Source organism: Chiloscyllium plagiosum, unplaced genomic scaffold (assembly GCF_037043375.1).
Source record: "Chiloscyllium plagiosum isolate Xiang-an unplaced genomic scaffold, Cpla_swu_hap1 HiC_scaffold_8, whole genome shotgun sequence".
NCBI classification, from domain to species: Eukaryota; Metazoa; Chordata; class Chondrichthyes; order Orectolobiformes; family Hemiscylliidae; genus Chiloscyllium; species Chiloscyllium plagiosum.
Window position 1 is genome coordinate 47,573,018 of NW_028270146.1, and position 17,969 is coordinate 47,590,986.

At 38.1% G+C, this 17,969-nt stretch overlaps 1 protein-coding gene across 4 annotated transcripts in view; it reads right to left on the minus strand.

The window, feature by feature from the left end:
• Positions 1-17,969, minus strand: part of cdc42bpb (CDC42 binding protein kinase beta (DMPK-like)) — a 206,776-nt gene that overhangs the window by 78,303 nt on the left and 110,504 nt on the right. For all 4 annotated transcript variants that reach the window (XM_043697465.2, XM_043697467.2, XM_043697466.2 and 1 more), the window contains exons 4-11: positions 15,722-15,817; positions 15,358-15,506; positions 9,157-9,250; positions 7,391-7,591; positions 6,681-6,929; positions 5,042-5,121; positions 2,212-2,378; positions 59-178 (exon numbers count right to left, since the gene is read on the minus strand). In XM_043697465.2, coding sequence (XP_043553400.2) covers positions 59-178; positions 2,212-2,378; positions 5,042-5,121; positions 6,681-6,929; positions 7,391-7,591; positions 9,157-9,250; positions 15,358-15,506; positions 15,722-15,817 — 1,156 coding nt within the window. The remainder of the gene's footprint in view (positions 1-58; positions 179-2,211; positions 2,379-5,041; positions 5,122-6,680; positions 6,930-7,390; positions 7,592-9,156; positions 9,251-15,357; positions 15,507-15,721; positions 15,818-17,969) is intronic.

The following is a 17,969-nucleotide window of genomic DNA, read 5'->3' on the forward strand; positions in this document are numbered from 1 at the left end:
ATCCACAAAACAAATTGGATATGATGGTTAGAAGTTAAAATATGACAAATAAATATACCTGCTAACTTTTTTCTCAGTTTGTCCATTTCCTCATTTAACTTCTTGATTTCCTTATCTCTGCTGATAGTTCCCATTCCACGTGTTGAACTATGAAGTGACTGTGCTGCCTGAGTGGATTCTAAAACAAAAAGTATATAAAGCTTAAATTAGGAATGATAAAGGAAAGAGACTTGTAAATCAGTACAACAAAACATTTATATTGTATTTTAACAATTAAATGCCCCAAGGCACTTCACAAGAGCATTATAAAGCAAAGTATGCACTGAGTCAAATTGCACTAGGTGACCCAGTCAAAGCTTAAACCAAGAGGAAGGTTTTAAAGAATGCCTTAGAGGAAAGCAAGGTAGATACCTGGGGAAGTGCAGAGGTGCTGCTTGACAACTGAATGCATGGTCACCTGTGGGGGAGCCATTAACACATGAAGCCAGAATTAGAGTGCAAATAACTTGGGAGAGTTGGAGAACTGGAGAAGATTATGGGATCAGGAGCATGAGGTTACAGGCAGATTTGAAAACAGGATATTGCAATGCAAGACAGCTAAAACAGGAAAATGAGCCTTGGAGGAAGTTAAAACACAGGCAGAATTCTGGAATACCTCAAGTTTATAGAGGGTAAAACATGGGAGACCAGCTAGGACTGCAATGGAATAGTTGAGATTAGAGGCAACAAGAGTGATGAATAAAGGCCGAAGTAGCAGTTGAGCTGAAACAATGGTAAAATTGGGCAAAGTTATGGAGGTGAAAATGGATAGTTTTAGTGATGGCACAAATATGAAGTCAGAAGTTCATGTGTGACACCAAGGTTGCAATAAAACTGGCTTAATTACAGACTTTTACCAGGGAGAGAGTTGGAGTCAGTAGCTAGGGAACAGAATTTGGAGCAGGGTTCAAAAACAAGGTACTCAATCCCTCCAACTATTTAGCTGGAAGAAAATATTCCTCAACCCATAACAAGTATCAGATGAGAAGCCCAATAATTTCGCAGCAGTGGATGAGTCAAGAAAATGTGAAGACGAAGAGTCTTCGGATGACATCACTGAAGGGCAGTCTATGAATGCAAGATAGAAAAGGCTCAATGATAAATCATTGGGGAACACCAAAGGTTAACAGTGTTGGAACAATCTGATAGTATCTTGATGTTTGAGGGAAAAAAGGCTTAAAACAACTGAAATCTGAACAAAAACAAAAAGACAGAACAAAATAAATGAAGAATTATCTGAAAACAAAAACAGGTTTTGATAGGTATGAGGTACCTATACCCCTTTAGAAGTGAAACACTAGGCTGAGCTGAATCTTACCAAAAATCGGCTTAGTGCCATTTCTGGCAATTTTCATCGAGGTGTTTCTTCACGAATCCTAGCAAGTTTTCTTATGCTACCTTCCCAAAGTTACTTTATGACCAACGTATGACACATCACTTGTCACATTTCCCCCACTTGCCACAGGCAAAATTACTGGCCACTATCAGGTCATCCAGGATTCCTAGTGCTGGTGCCATCTTTAAAGCCCGTCGTGCACTGTTCAACTGTCCCATACATATCAGACAGCAGGAAACTGGCACTCCACTTTGCCCATGGCCATCTGGGGCTCCTAGTGAACAAGGTAGGGAAAGTTCTTGTCAATTGAGTTTGCTACGACATGTTAGTAACTTCTAGAAGCCAGAGGAGGAAATCGTGAGCTGGAGTCCCTAGGCCATGTCTCTGATTTTCTCATCTGGAGGTATCATCAAGCCTCTATTCAGTGGAAGGAATCATGGGAAACTGCATTTCAATGACGCAAAATGACTATTGTGTTAGCGCATGCCAATACATGCAAATAAGCTTCTTGCTGCTCATGAAGGAGAATTCCATCTCGGCCATTCAGCACTTCATTGGAAAACAGGACTTTTGCTCTTGAAGTCAGGAAGCTCCTCACTACCACTCTCTCTCTCTCAATTCTCACAACTTTCTCACCAATGTCCACATTATTCAGTGCCTGGGAATATTCTGCCCATAGTCATTTAGTTTTCTATTTATAAGACATATAATTTGTTTTCAATTCTGATGACAAATGGATACCCAAAACCACTATGTTCCTTTTCCCTTCATGGATGCCAACTGATATGCTGTGCGTTTTTTCCAGGATTTCTCGATAAATTAAATCTCAAACTTACCTTGCAGCTTCCTGGTTAGTTCTAGTTTTTCTTGTTCAAGCCGGCGGATTCGCCTCTCGTAAGCCTCTAGTTGCAAACTGTTTTCCAAGTCTGTTCGCACATTTGCGTCCCCATCAATTGAATCTGACCGCATAACTTGTCTCAAAGAAGCTCTGTCTGACAAAGGACTGAAATGGCAAATCACATTACTTACTACTGCATTCTAAACATCAGACAGCTAGCTTGTAAAGCATTAATTGGTAATTCAATGCAAGTTGCCATGCAATCCCAGGAGCTCAAGTTGAATAAATTATTTTCCCAAACTTAGTGTCTTAAAGATCTTTAAGTTAGAAATGTAGTCACTGTTGCCTTGTAAAGACACTTACCAGACAATGTTTGTGCACCAGGATTCCACAAGCAGCAGTGAAATAAATTACCAGATTATCCGTTTTACCGATATTAATTACAGAATGCCTGCTACACAAGACATTCTTAGAATAGCATCATGAGATTTTTTTTAAACACACAATTAAGGATGTAGACAGAACAATGGTTAATGCCTCAAATGGAAATCTGGGGTGGCACAGTGGCTCAGTAGTTAGCACTGCTGCCTCACTGTCGCAGGGACCCAGAGTCAATTCCATCCTTGGGCAACTGCTTGTGTGCAGTTTGACGGCATGGGTTTCCCTCTGGGTGCTCCGGTTTCCTTCCACAGTCAAAGACGAGTAGGTTAGGTGGATTAGCCTTGGGAAATGCACCTAGGGATGGGGTGGGCGTGGTGGTGGTGATGGTGGTCCAGACTCAATGGGCAAAATAGCCTGCTTCCACACTGCACAGATTCTATGAAAAAGATAACTTTTAAAAGTAAATCACTCCCTCATTACTGGACTTAAATTGCAGCCTAGGTTACGTGCTCAAATCTCTGGAATAGAGGTTGAATAAATAACTTTTCAAAGAAAGAATGTTTTTCACATGCCAAAATCAACACATTTAGTTGTATCACTATACTGATCATGTGGTGAATCAACAAGTCTCAGGTCTATTGACCTGGAGATTTAAATTCAAAAACAATGTCACTCATTTATTATGCAGTTTACTGCCAAGTGTGATAAAAATACTGAATTGTATCAGATTGTATGCATTTTATATTTATTTGACAGTAATAGCCCTGTGAATTATTGCACAAATGTGTATTAACTGGTTGAATAATCTAGCCAATTTTTAAAATCTAACCATACAGTTAGTTCTAGCTTAAATCATAAACTTGTGTCAAATTATGAAGGACATGCACAACTCAACAGATTAACGAGTGAACAGCTGAGCCAGGCGGATTAGAAAAATCCAGGTTTGATCCCTGTCCTGCGGTCATAAGCTGATGAATACCTGTGCTTTTAGGGAGCTCTGCAATTGTCTTCAGGACCTTTGAGCTAAGGAGAGGAAATCAACGAGATTTCTGCACTTAGGACCCCTCAGTCCAGCCTGTCCATGTCAACCAGATATCCTAAACTAATCTAGTTCCATTTGCCAGCATTTGGTCCAAATGCCTCTAAACTGCTTCTATTCATATACCCATCTAGAAGCCTTTCAAATGTCATGTGTACCCACCTCCAGAACTTCCTCTGGCAAGTTGTTCCATACACGCACCACCCTTTGTGTGAAAATATTACTAATCAGGTCATTTGTAAACCTTCCCTTTAAACTATTTTCCTTTCCTTTCTCACCTTAAACTATGCCCTCTAGTTTGGGACTCCTGTACCCAGGGGAAAGACCTTGGCTACTTACCCAATTCATACCCCTCATCATTTTATAAACCTCGATAAAATCACCCCTTAGCTTCTGATGCTCCAGGGAAAAAGGCCTCTGCCAATTCAACCTCTCCCTATAAATCACACCTTCTAATCCTGTCAACATCCTTTTAAACTTCCCTGCACCCTCTCAAGTTTAATATCTTTCCTAAAAAGGGCGATCAGAATTGTACATAGTATTTGAAAAGTGGCCTCTTTAGTTCCCTGTACAGATGCAACATGAGATCATAACTCCCATACTCAATGCACTGATTAGTGAAGGTAAGGATGCCAAATGCCTTCTTCAGAGCCCTGTCTTGTAATCACTACTCAAAATATTTTGAGTATTTCAAGGGAGGATAGAATCATGCCCCACCTTGTGCAAATAAGTCCAACATTAATTAAGATCACTTTATGATCCTGAAGAAGGGCTTATGCCCGAAACGTCGATTCTCCTGTTCCCTGGATGCTGCCTGACCTGCTGCGCTTTTCCAGCAACACATTTCCAGCTTATGATCACTTTAGGTAGGAATGATTGTGAAACTCAATCTTGTATCATTAAAAGATCAGTTTCATTCAAGAGAAAGTTAATTTTATCCATAGTTAAAAGGAAAAAGGAAAACAAAATATTCCTTACAATACCAGCAGCCCACCAGTTTAAACCATTTAGTATCAAGCCTAAGTGAACAACTTGCACAGTTCTTTTATTATTATTATTATTCAGGGATTTTACTGAGCCAGCATTTACTGCTCATCCATAATTACACTTGAGAAAGTGATGGTGAGCTGTCGCCGTGAAATTATCAGTCCATTTAACATGGTGACCCCATTGTGCTCTTAGGGAATTCCAATATTTTACACTTGGACACAGTTAAAATAAAATGTTGTTTGTTTTTATTGTAGAGCATACAATACATATTTTAGATGGGAAACAAAGCAAGGGCTTTAGGTTGTTTTTCTGGTTAGTAAATATAATGATCCACCTGTGACAATAGTGAATTTCGTTTACTATATGCACTTGAACAAAACAAAAGCAGAATTTAAAGTAAGAACTTGAATTGCTCTACCTGCTGGTGGTAAATGTGAAGCCTACAAATGGTAGATGCAGTCCAGAAAAAGCAGTGTGAGTAGCTGGTGGCACCAACTCCTAGGATAATGAAAAGCACAAAAATAGAGATTTTTATTCAATAAATTGTAATAAAGTTGTTTGAACACTGGTTATAAAAAAGTGCAATTAAAATGCAAGAAAGAAGAAACATATTATCCATCTTAAAATCATTAAAGCAGTAAGAGTATTTCTTCAGAACTGGGATACTAACTCTGCGGTGAATTTAGGCACAGATTTGTACTGTTACCCCAGCTGCAACAAAACCAACATGAATTTATGTATACTCATTCTCAAATATTTGAATCCCCTCGTCTAATTCAAAACTAGTGCTAATCTGGGTTTGCTCGCTGAACCAACAAATTACATCTAAATTCTGAATAGATTCTTTCCCAAGACAATTTGAAAATCCTGTCAGTTACATGCTTCTCTGGCAGAAGAGCAAAAACAGGAACTTGGCCCAATAACATTGGCAGGGTTGAAAGAAAGGCTGAGTTTTTAATTAGTGAAAATATGAAACAATTGCTGGTCCATCTCCTTTGGAAATGTCAAGAACATTTAATTGGGTTGGAGTGGTTGAGGTGGAAAACAGCAAAGTGGATCTCCATTTTACCTTATTACTAGTGACTATAATATTTATCTTCAATCCAGTATTTCAGTTCAATTACTTCTGACTGTGCTTGGAAGTGCTTCTATTCCTCATTCCAAGATCACTCACTTATAAATTTAAAATTGAGATCTTCCATGGCAAAACATTTCAATGCTGTCTCATGATCCAGACATTTACATTTGAAGTAGTAGTATTTTCTTTCCACAAATGCTGTACAAACTGACAAAGATGTATGTGTACAGTTTAATGAAATGCTGCATATTTTATTTTATTTTTAAGCTGCATTGTATAAATCTATCAAAACACTGGAAAATGTACTTTAAAAACAAAAGTGGCCTTTCAAACAACCTTCATGTTGAAATCCCTACTAAAAAATTAATGTTTACTGCTGTGCAAATAGGCTTTGCCTCAAAATTGTTCTTCTGACCAATTAGAAGAACAAACAGAAATTATTTCAGGTAAATACACAGATTATATACAATACTTATACCAAGATATTTAATTCTCACAGTAATCATTATAAACCTTTGAGTTTCCACTCATTCAAATGCTGTTCATTAGATCATGTTTTACATAACTGGAAATGTATTAAGTGTTCTACAGCCAAACATGAATTTTTGAGAAAAGCCAATTGAATAACCAGATGTCTAGCAATAAAAATATTTTAAACTTCCAGATTGTCACAGGTTTTAATATTAGGGCTACCTGACAACAAAACTAACCTACGCATTTTGACAAGGCTTGGCCAGACCATGAAACGAAACATCTAGCTGTGGTTATAGCTAAGTTCTACGACTTCCCAGGCTCCTCTTACTATTTGAATTTTAGAAGTAAAACAAAATTTGAAAAGGAAGAGAAAGAAATATTGTCACAAAAATGGGAGTACAGTAAAGAACCAAATTTAGGTTCCATCTGTAGACAAATGGTACTACTTCTGGGCTGTTACACCTCTGAACCTATTTTAGCAATCGAGCAAAACTGAAGTACTAACTGGATTTTTGAGAACATCATCATCTACATCAAAGTTTGAAGTGTCCGTTGGACTGCTGACTTCAGGAATATAAGGTGCTTCAATATTTCTAATGTTGTCCCAATCAATCCCTTTGAAAAATGAATGTTTTTTGAAATCTTCCATTCCATTTTTTCCAATGCGATGTTCTCTACTACAGATTAATTGCTGTATCAAATCCTTGGCTTCGTCAGACACATCAGTGATATGAGAGGGAAACTGGAACCTTTCCTGTCAAACAAGATGCAGACTACATGTTATTGACAATAGCACCCAAGCAAAAACAGCGTAATAAGTGTCCTTTGCACATATAAGATGCGAGTTAGTTAGTTCTACCTTCATAGACAGATCACCTAAAAAAATGGAATTAACTTAGAAGCAAAGTTTAACATTTTCCTTGAAGTATTGGCCTGTTGTTTTTTTTTAAATCAGAAAAACTAGCCATGTACAATCAGAATTGAGCACAAGATCCAATGAGCAATTCCTAATGGCATGCTAAACGTTTCATAAATCAATTTAAATTAAAACACATTGTAACCATTTGAGCAGCTTATCATAATCTTCTGCAATATCCAATGGCATAAATTGCAGAACCATTCTTCTTCTACAGTGAATACTGTGGTTCTGTGCAAATAGTTTAATAATTACACACACAATTTTAAAATGCCTGCCCTTAAAAAAAAAGTTCTTACTTGGTGATTCATAATTTTCCCATATGTTTCTACCAGTGATTCTGCATAAAATGGTGTTTCGCCAACAAGCATTTCATACATGCATACACCAAGAGACCACCAATCGCATTCTGGTCCATACTTTCCCATTCCATCCTCCATTGCTTGCAAGATTTCTGGAGAAATGTAGTCAGGAGTACCAACTGCTACAGAAGATTGCACCTAAATAACAGAGACAGGAAATCATCAAAAACTGCATAATTGGTGCATGCTTTACTTTACCCAACAAAATACAGATAACAAAACATTATTGGTTTAAAGATGCACATTCAGGCATCAGACAACTGACATATGAATAATTCGGAGATGCCGGTGTTGGACTGGGGTGTACAAAGTTAAAAATCACAACACCAGGTTATAGTCCAACAGGTTTAATTGGAAGCACACTAGCTTTCAGAGCGACGCTCCTTCATCAGGTGATTGTGGAGGGCTCCATCGTAACACAGAATTTATAGCAAAAATTTGCAGTGTGATGTAACTGAAATTATACATTGAAGAATTGATTGTCTGTTAAGCCTTTCATCTGTTAGAATACACATGAAAGAAGTGAAACTATCACTGTATTCTATCAGATGAAAGGCTTAACAGACATCAATTCTTCAATGTATAATTTCAGTTACATCACACTGCAAATTTTTGCTATAAATTCTGTGTTACGATGGAGCCCTCCACAATCACCTGATGAAGGAGCGTCGCTCCGAAAGCTAGTGTGCTTCCAATTAAACCTGTTGGACTATAACCTGGTGTTGTGTGATTTTTAACCTGATATATGAAGTCTTCCCAAACATTATTAAGTGAAATGCACTGGCTTTTAGCTGTTACTGCAGAATTTTCTTTTTAAGATCCATCTAGAGATGTAAGTATTGCAAATCACTGATTACCCTCAAGATGTTGTAAACCCACATTCTTGAACATCTTTGGTCCCTAAGTTTCACCTCCATCTTCTACTGTTCGTGGATGTCCCAAGTTTTGGAATGACAACATAGTTCCAAATCAGGATAGTGAATGGCTTAGGTGGTAGCGTTTCTAAATTCCTATTGCCTTGGCTGTTCTAGGTGGTCGAAGTCACTGGTGAAGGAGGCTTAACAAGATGTTGCATTGCTCTTTTCGATTGAATCCACTGATGCAACAGTACACTGGAGCTGGACAGAATCAATGTTTAAAGTGGTGGGATTTTGCACAATTACCGTAAAGTATCATTGCATAACTAACAGAAGATCCAATAATGGAATGTCTCATTCTTTCACCCCATTCAAACCTCACCTTATCAAAATCTCACTTTCTACCCCCAGCAATTTGTTTTTATTTAAAATCCGAACCATCTTATCTTTTGGAGTTACTGGTTTTTAATCAGAATAGAAAAAAAAACTTGCTTAACACTGCTGTTTGGCAGGCATTAGTCTCAGGAAGTCATGTTTATAACTAGACAGAAGAAATCGTTAAATTTCAAGATGATTTCAACCGGACACTGAAAGGAATAAACACATTTAGTTAAGATTATCAAAAATGTGACATTAATAAAGAATGGATATTACCAAACCTTTGCAGTCATTTTCCTTGGGAATAGTAAAGTATTGTCTGCACTCTACAGCAGGCAATGTAATATATTGCATGCTCTGTTACATAAACTATTTCCTGAATGTTTCAAGGATCTACAGTAGACACTGCTCCAGTTAGCTATTCTTCAAATATACAGCTAGAACATTTTTTCCTGAAACAGTACTCACAGTGCCATCATTCATTAACTTCAGGCAGGAACCAAAGTCAGCAAGACGTATATGCCCATTCATGTCCAGCAAAACATTATCAGGCTTTATGTCCCTGTTTGAGAAAGAGAAACATTACCAAAAGGGGGAGAAAAGGGAAATCCCCACACTTCTTTAGAAAACTGCTCCCTATTTATATACAAAAAATATTTCACTGATATTTAAAAAAAGATAGTTAATTCTGCAGCCAAAGAAAATTAGTGAACAAGGAAAGAATGCACTCCATAAATAATATTTACATAGGTGACAAAGGAGTACAGTCATAACAGTCACACAAGTTTAATGTATTACTTTTCTTTTTTAAATGGGGTCCTGAAGCTGATCTCTTTTCCACACAATAATAGTCTTATGGTCACACTGTTCTTAAGAGGTCAACAATACTCTATCAGGGAAGGGTGAATTAAAGAAAGGAGTTTTCTTTGTTTTCAGATACATTTTCTCTGTGTAGACTTTATCCTGCATTATTGGATGACAATGCATCCTTGGTTGCAATGGATAAACATTAGACCCAAATGTTTTCACATATCTCTGGGTTAAGACAATCAATTATAGTTTCAGAACTTGCTTTATTTTCCAGATTTACTTATTGAATTTAAATTACAACATCTGCTGTGGTAGTATTGTAATCCATGCCTCAGAGATGCAAGACCTCCAAATTATTAGTCCAGCGACATGAACATCAACACAACTGATGCTAAAACAATGGATTCCATCACCCATGTCAATTTCAAGTTACATGTGCAATTCTTCTCAAAGCTGCTTATTCTTCTTTGTATACAGGCAGTTCTTCGATAATGCAATGGTTGCATTCTTGTAAAACCCCGCATTATAGAAAAATCACGCTTTAGAAACAACGCCTAAAGTATTAACAATGTAATCATGTTACAGGCAACACACATTTTAAACTTTTGTGCTTTAAACCAGTGTTCCCAATTCATCAGTCATGTTACAGTGAATTTGCGTTAATGAAGCAAGAGTTATAGCAGAACAACCTGTATTTTTAAAATATACCTGATTATTGCATGCAACTTTTAAACAGAAAATGTTTTCACATTGGAAAATGCCATTCAAAACATTTAAGCATATTGGCAAATAGCCCTGCCATTGTGTTGTAGTACTTCAAAAGTCTATCTAGTTCCACATCCAAAGGTAACCATACCTCTGGTTGGGCAGCGTGTTATCTATTTAACATTTTGTTTATTGGTTTATGAAAAGTTAGCATTTGTTCACCTCCAACTGTCCTTGTTTTTTTGAACAGCTGCAATTTATGTACAATTGGTCAATGGCGACAATGTCCAGTGCAATCAAGGCAACACAGAAGTTTGGATAATTCAACATTGTAAGATATAGGACAAAAAGCTGCTGATGCAGTGCCACTCCTTACATGATCTGAGCCCTTAATGGAGTACTTAAACCAGTTTTTAAGTGAACAGAATGCAGATGTCAAATATTGGTTTGTAATTTTAACAATTTAATTCAACATTGCCCTTTTCAATATCCTGTCTACAATTCCATTATTTGAAATCCCTTGTCTATTTTATTTCCTTGTAACTCATGAAAAAGAAGTTATAATAATATGGATTTTTATGATTTTCATTTCCAAATGAGTGGCTTAAAGGTTGCTACAAGTCATTTAGCTGTAGATCTGCTAGCTCTAGATGGATGGCAGAGAAACATGCCTAGACAAGTAAAGACTCTTTAAAATACCAGGAATCTGCAAAAAGGCTATTTGGAACAAGTTCTAGGCTCACAGAGAAACAGCAGAAGGAGCAAAAATTTTGAAGGGACTCAGCATAATTGTCTGCTTTCTGCAATCCTTGATTCTTCAAAATTAGCATATAATCATTTTTAACTTTTGAATTGTAAGAAGAAATCTGGCCATGAATTCAGTGGGTAGAAATCCAAAAAGGCAGCTTACAGAACCACCCTCTTTGAGGAGTTTTAATCATGGGAAGACAAAGAAAGAAAAGGTATACAGCAACCAAATATTGTTCTGTCAAAGGAAGGTTATGCAGCAAGTGCCAAAACCATAGAGAGAGAGCCAGAAAGAGCAGGAAGATTGGTGGAAATGAAAGGCAGGTGGGTGAGAAGGGAGAGATCTAGGGCATTAGGTGGGCGAAGGCTGTAGGGCATCAAGTAAGTTGATTTGTGTTTAGGGCAGGTTGGGGCCAGTGGGCATTTGTTTATAATGTTAGGTCTGTCAGCATCAATTCAGGGTATCAGGTCCAGGTAGGCGAGGGATCATTTGGGGTAGGGGATGGTGAATAGTTCCAGACATAACACCAGGTTTTAATCCTATAACTTTTTTTGGATAGCTGTTAAGCTCAAGTGAGTTGAAACCCTGCAAAATCTCAAACTAACTCAGAGCTGGGACATTTTTGGAAGATACAGATGTTGGGAAATTGTCCAAAGGAAATATCAATTTTCCAGACTATTCCAATGGTGCAGCTGCATATCTGCAATTTATACTGCTAGAATGACTATTCCCCTTTCAGAATTTTTAAGCTCTCATTTTAACCACTAAATCAGTAAGAAACTTTGTTATGACCAAGCTGATTTCCAACAGCATCTTCTGAATATTCAACTGTACATTATTCATCAGATGAAATCTTTTCTGAACCAGATATTTTAATATTGATTAGAAAGTTCACATTGACCAGATCTTGTGAATCTTGATAGAGAAGATTACTTTAATCAGACGTTTTCTTATAGTCACTAGGCTACCAGCAAGTGTACAAGTAGATCACTAATCATTCACACTCCCAAAGCTGAAATATCTTTGCCACAACTAAAACCATTTGTCAGAACTATGATATTTCTCTCAATAATGTAAATCCACTTCATTTGAAGTAGACAAGGAAACCAAAAATGTTAACAGATCTAAACATTAAAAAGCAATGGTTGTTGGTGGCACAATAGGTGCTTCTTCAAAAAGAGCAATTTAATTTCTTTAAAACAACATAATTAGACAGATGGAGTCCGTAAATCATGATTCCCTGAAGGTTTGACAAAACTTATAACTTCAAATGGTGTAATTCTGTGTGCCATTACTACAAGGGTTATAGTGTTGTTGCAATTGAAATTAAGCTGTTATTTGGAGATCAAATATAAGCAAGATCAGTCAGTTCTTGACACAAAGTTAAATTTGATTTTAAATCTCTGCAATTCAATATGCAAGTCTGTAGCAAACTGGCTAGACAAGGTCAGAATTATAAAACCTGTTAATATATGCATTGTAGGAAGTTGACTACTACATAGACATGTGTTCTTCACATCTGCTACCTTGATGTGAGGCTTTTGAGTAAAAAGGATTGGATTGTTTCTGACTGCCTGAAATCCAAATAAAGCTCCCACAACAACAAATAAAATTACATGATGGCAATTTAAATGTACTAAAAGTAACTTTTAAAAGCCACTTGCTTAAATTGTAACAAAACAAAATGAGAATCCTTTTTCTCAATTAAAAAAAAAATCACTAAAACATTTGGCAACTTATAATACCCATTAGCGCAGTCTTCAATTGAATGTTTGTTTATAAAATTCATTCTTTACTCTTTTTGGCTTCTCTTCTATAGCCACACATTTTGCTATTTCTGTATGGTCTGTTTAGTTTTAGATTTATATTTGTCTTGCAAAGCACTGCCTATGTATGTTTAGACAGAGTCTAGTAACATGATATTTAAAACACTCATTTCAAAATTCTTTAGACACGGATTTAAATTCTACCACAAGCCCAGCACATAACTACCATATCAAGGAGGTTGTTTTGGTTAATTCTGCAATCATATTCATTCTTCCTGTTCTTTTATCCACTCAAACCTATTACATTTTAATTTTTCACAATTCTGATAAAAGGCCACACACCAGAAATGTTAATCTGTTTTTTCTCACCACAGATGCTGTCAGACCTGCTGTGCATTTCCAACATTTTCTGCTTTCATGTAGACATGTAGATATTCAACTATACAATCAAAGTTCATTCTGATTGTTTCATGAGCCCCACATTAACTTCATTAAGAGGAAAATAGCTTGAACAACAGTCTATGGTTTGAAAATATTTCACTGGCAATAAAGCGCTTGGTGACCAGTGGACATGACAGGTGCTATATAAATACAAAACTGTCCTTTACAGGTGCCACTTGGTCTACTGGCTATATGAATTAAGAGCATGAATAGGCTATTCAGTCCCTCTAGTCTGCTCTGCTATTCAATAAGATAGTACCTGATCTAAGCATGATCTCAAATCCATATTGCCATCTATCCCTGACAGCCATAGATTCTTAAATCTCAAGGGGAGTCTTTCTACTTCTGCATTAAAAGTATTAGATAACTCTATCTTTAATACTCACTCAGGAAGACTGTACCAAAGACTTGCAATCCTCTGAAAAGAAACATTTCTCCTTATCTGCAATCTTAAATAGAAGGCCACCTTTTCTTTTCCAAAATATTGTGTCACCTGGTTCTAGTCTCTCCCAGAAGGATCCTTTCAGCATCCACCTAGTCAAGTTATTGCAGGATCCAGTATCTCCAGTGGTTTCCTAAAATCACATGAAGTGAACTAAATTGATTGAAGACTGGCATTTGTGATGCGGTGGATTTCAGGTGGTGGTCGAGGTCGATCATCCACTCAGCAACCGTGGCTGAAGATGGTTGTAAATGAAGATGGTTGCAAATGCTTTGGTCTTGTTTTTTTAAAGTGATGTGCTCACTTTCCCCCTCCTCCCCTACTAATCAAAATGTGTATACTTGTGAAGCCTCCACTCCCTGTTAGTTGTCTAATGATGACAACTATTCAATGGATATGGCAGGGTGACAGAGCTTAGATCTGATCCAGTGATCATGGGATCATTTCATTCTGATGCTTTCATGCTACTACTGCTATTTGGCATGCATGGAGTCCTGTATTGTATCTTCACCAGGTCGACACTTCATTTTAAGTATGCCTGATGCTACTCCTGGCATGGCCACTTGCACTCTTCGTTGAATCAGGGTTGACCTCCTGGTTTGGTGGAAATGTGAAATGGAGGATTTGCCAGGGAGACTGCAGACTGCGCTTGACTATAGTTTTACTGCTTCTGATGCCAAAGTGCTTCGGTGCTCAGTTTTGAGTTGCTAGAGCTGTTCAAAGCCTATCACATTTCGTACAGTTAGAGTGCTACACATCATGATGGAGGGTATCCTCAGTGGGAAGATAGGACTTAGTCCTACTAGGCCTAAGCAGCGGTTACTCAAACTGATATTGTCATGGACAGATGCATCTGCAAAAATTAAGCCAATTAGTCTTGTGGGTTCCCTCACTCCGATTCTGTACACTTGCCACCCTCAGTGTTTTATCCAACATAGGGTACATACCAAGCTCAAACAAACACAGAACATTGACTTACTCAATACTTGAGAATGATCAGCAAGCAAAGTTCATCAGTGTGGCAGAGTGATGCACTCTCCTCAAAGACTACTGAAAGCACCTATGGTGCAAAGTCAAGATTAGAGTGGTGCTGGAAAAGCACAGGTCAGGCAGCATCCAAAACGTCGATTTTCCTGCTCCTCGAATGCTGCCTGACCTGCTGTGCTTTTCCATCTCGACTCTAATCTCCAGCATCTACAGTGCCCACTTCTGATCAATGGTGCATTTCCTAAAGAGCAATTCTAGTCTATAGTATAGAATTAATAAAATTATGTGATAATGTAGGGCCCACTTCCAGAGGTGCTCTGAACTAATTTCTCACATCCAGTGAAATCTGGATTGAGACTAAACATTTTGCTCTCCAAGGACTCGGCAGTTGCCAAATAGGTGACTGTTATTCATGTGCAAATATTGTGAGTGAGTGTTGGCATCAATCTCCATTCCCACCAACTTTGATGTATTCCAACAAGTCGTACGCATGTGCATCCTCTGGGCAAGAACAATATTTAGTAAGCTGAGATGCCCTGATATTAAATTACCTGCTGATGGTCACCATCATGGCTCACACACAATTAACAGCCACTTGGTTGAACTGGTGGCAAGCACGTAGCACCTGTGCTATCATACCTAGGAAGTAGCCAACAGCATTAGGATAAGTGTGGGGGAAAATAAAACATAGAAGTAGGACATTGCGAAATAGCAAAAAAAAAAGATATCTCCCAATGTAGGACACACAAAATATAGAAAAAAAAACATACCTGTGCACATAATGCAACTGGTGAATGGAGTCGATAGCTAACACCATTTCTGCTATGTAAAATTTGGACATTTCTTCTGGCAGTCTGTCTTCAAACTTGCTGAGCAATGTCAGTAGATCTCCACCCACATAGTAGTCCATGACTAAATACTAAAAATACACAAAAATATACTTAACATGGTAACATGAATAATATGTTTGAACTTTATACATACTTGTTTAAACAAAAGCCATATCAATAAACAAATGATTATTACTGACAACAATCCTGTGGTTTAACAAATTAAGAAACAATTTACTGAAAAGAACATTCTTGTTTTTTTTTGTTTTGTTAGGTAATCTGTTTCAAGGGAAGGCAGACTTACCAAGTAGTTTTCATCTTGAAAGGCATAGTGTAATGTAGTAATCCACTGGCAATCACCATTCACCAGAACATTCCTTTCTTCTCGAAAACATGCGGTCTATACATAATGAAGTATTTTATAAGTTTGTATGTGTAAATTTTTTTTATTAGATTCCTCTACAGTGTGGAAACAGGCCCTTTGGCCCAACAAGTCCACGCCAATCCTCCGAAGAGTAACCCATGCAGACACTATGGGCAATTTAGCATGGCCAATTCACCTGACCCGCACATCTTTGGACCGTGGGAGGAAACTGGAGCACCCAGAGGAAACCCACACAGGCACGGGGAGAATGTGCAAACTCCACAGAAAGTTGCCAGAGGCTGGATTTGAACCCGGGTCCCTGGCGCTGTGAGGCAGCAGTGATAACCGCTGAGACACCGTGCCACCCATTTAGTGAGGTTGCATTATTTCCCACATTAAGTCCAAGTTTTAGCTTACATGCAGACAATTCAAGTGGACTACTGGTCTGACCATAGAGTCATAGAGATGTACAGCATGGAAATAGACCCTTTGGTCAGACTTGTCCATGCCAACCAGACATCCCAACCTAATATAGTCCCATTTACCAGCACTTGGTCCAAATCTCTCTAAACCCTTCATATACCCATCCAGATGCCTTTTAAAAGATGCAATTGCACCAGCCGCCACCACTTTTTCTGGCAGCTCACTCCATGAACGCACCACCCTCTGCGTGAAAAGGTTGCCCCTCGGGTCCCTTTTACATTTTTCTCCCCTCACCCTAAACCTATGCCCTCTAGTTCTGGACTCCACCAGCCGCGGGGAAAAGACATTGTCTATTTATCCGATCCATGCCCCTCATGATTTTATAAACCTCTATAAGGTCACCTATCAGCCTCAGACTCTCCAGGGAAAACAGACCCAGTCTATTCACCCTCTTCCTATAGCTCAAATCCTTCTACTCTGGCAACATCCTTGAAAATCTTTTCTGAACTTTTTCAAGTTTCACAACATCTTTCTGAGAGGAAGGTAACCAGAACTGCACGCAATATTCCAACGCCCTGTACAGCTGCAATATGACTTCAGACTCCTATACTCAATGCTCTGACCAACGAAGGAAAGTACACCAGACACTTTCTTCACTATCTAATCTACCTGCAACTCTACTTTCAAGGAGCTATGAACCTGCACTCCAAAGTCTCTGTTCAGCAACATTCCCTAGGACCTTATCATTAAGTGTATAAGTACTGCTAAGATTTCCTTTCCCAAAATGCAGCACTTCACATTTATCTAAATTAAATTCCATCTGCCACCCCTCAGCCCATTGGCGCACCTGATCAAGATCCCACTGTAATCTGAGGTAACCTTCTCTGCCCACTACACTTCCAATTTTGGTGTCATCTGAAAGTTACTTACTATACCTCTTATGCTCACATCCAAATCATTTATAAATGATAAGTAGTGGACCCAGCACCGATCCTTGTGGCACTCCACTGGTCACAGCCTCCAGTCTGAAAAACAACCCTCCATCACCACCCTCTGTCTACCACCTTTGAGTCAGTTTTGTATCCAAATAGCTAGTTCTCCCTGTATTCCATGAGATCTAACCAGTCTCCCATGGGGAACCTTGTTGAATGTCTTACTGAAGTCCATATAGATCAAGTCCACTGCTCTGCCCTCATGAATCCTCTTGTTACTTTTTCCAAAAAACTCAATCAAGTTCGTGAGACATGACTTCCCACACACAAAGTCCCTAATCAGACCTTGAACCAGGAATCAGACCAGGAAACAAATTCATCAGATAACTAAAAGAGATTAGTACACTAAAGAAAAGCAACCTCATAGTTAAAGGTTCACAATTTTTAAATTATTTTAAAACAAAAAGGTTCCATTCTGAGTCACTGTTGAGATTTCACATAACTTGCAATAGAATGCCCTTCTTTCCATTCTGACTATAACTGAGGTTATTTGTTAACTAATGATCTGGTTTACTTAGTACTAATCATTAGCTCCTGTGGTACAGTGATTGTTTCCCTGATTCTGACCAAGGTTCAAGTCCCACCTATTCCAAAGGCAAGTAATAACATCTTTGAACAGACCAATTAGAAAATATCTACCAATCATCAGTCTGGCAGCAAATGTTTATTCAAATTAAGGTGTGGATTCAAAACTAAAACAATGGCTGCACTATACCAGTACTATCAGGTGTCAACAATAAACTTTCACTATTAGCAGCAATGTTTTAGAATTG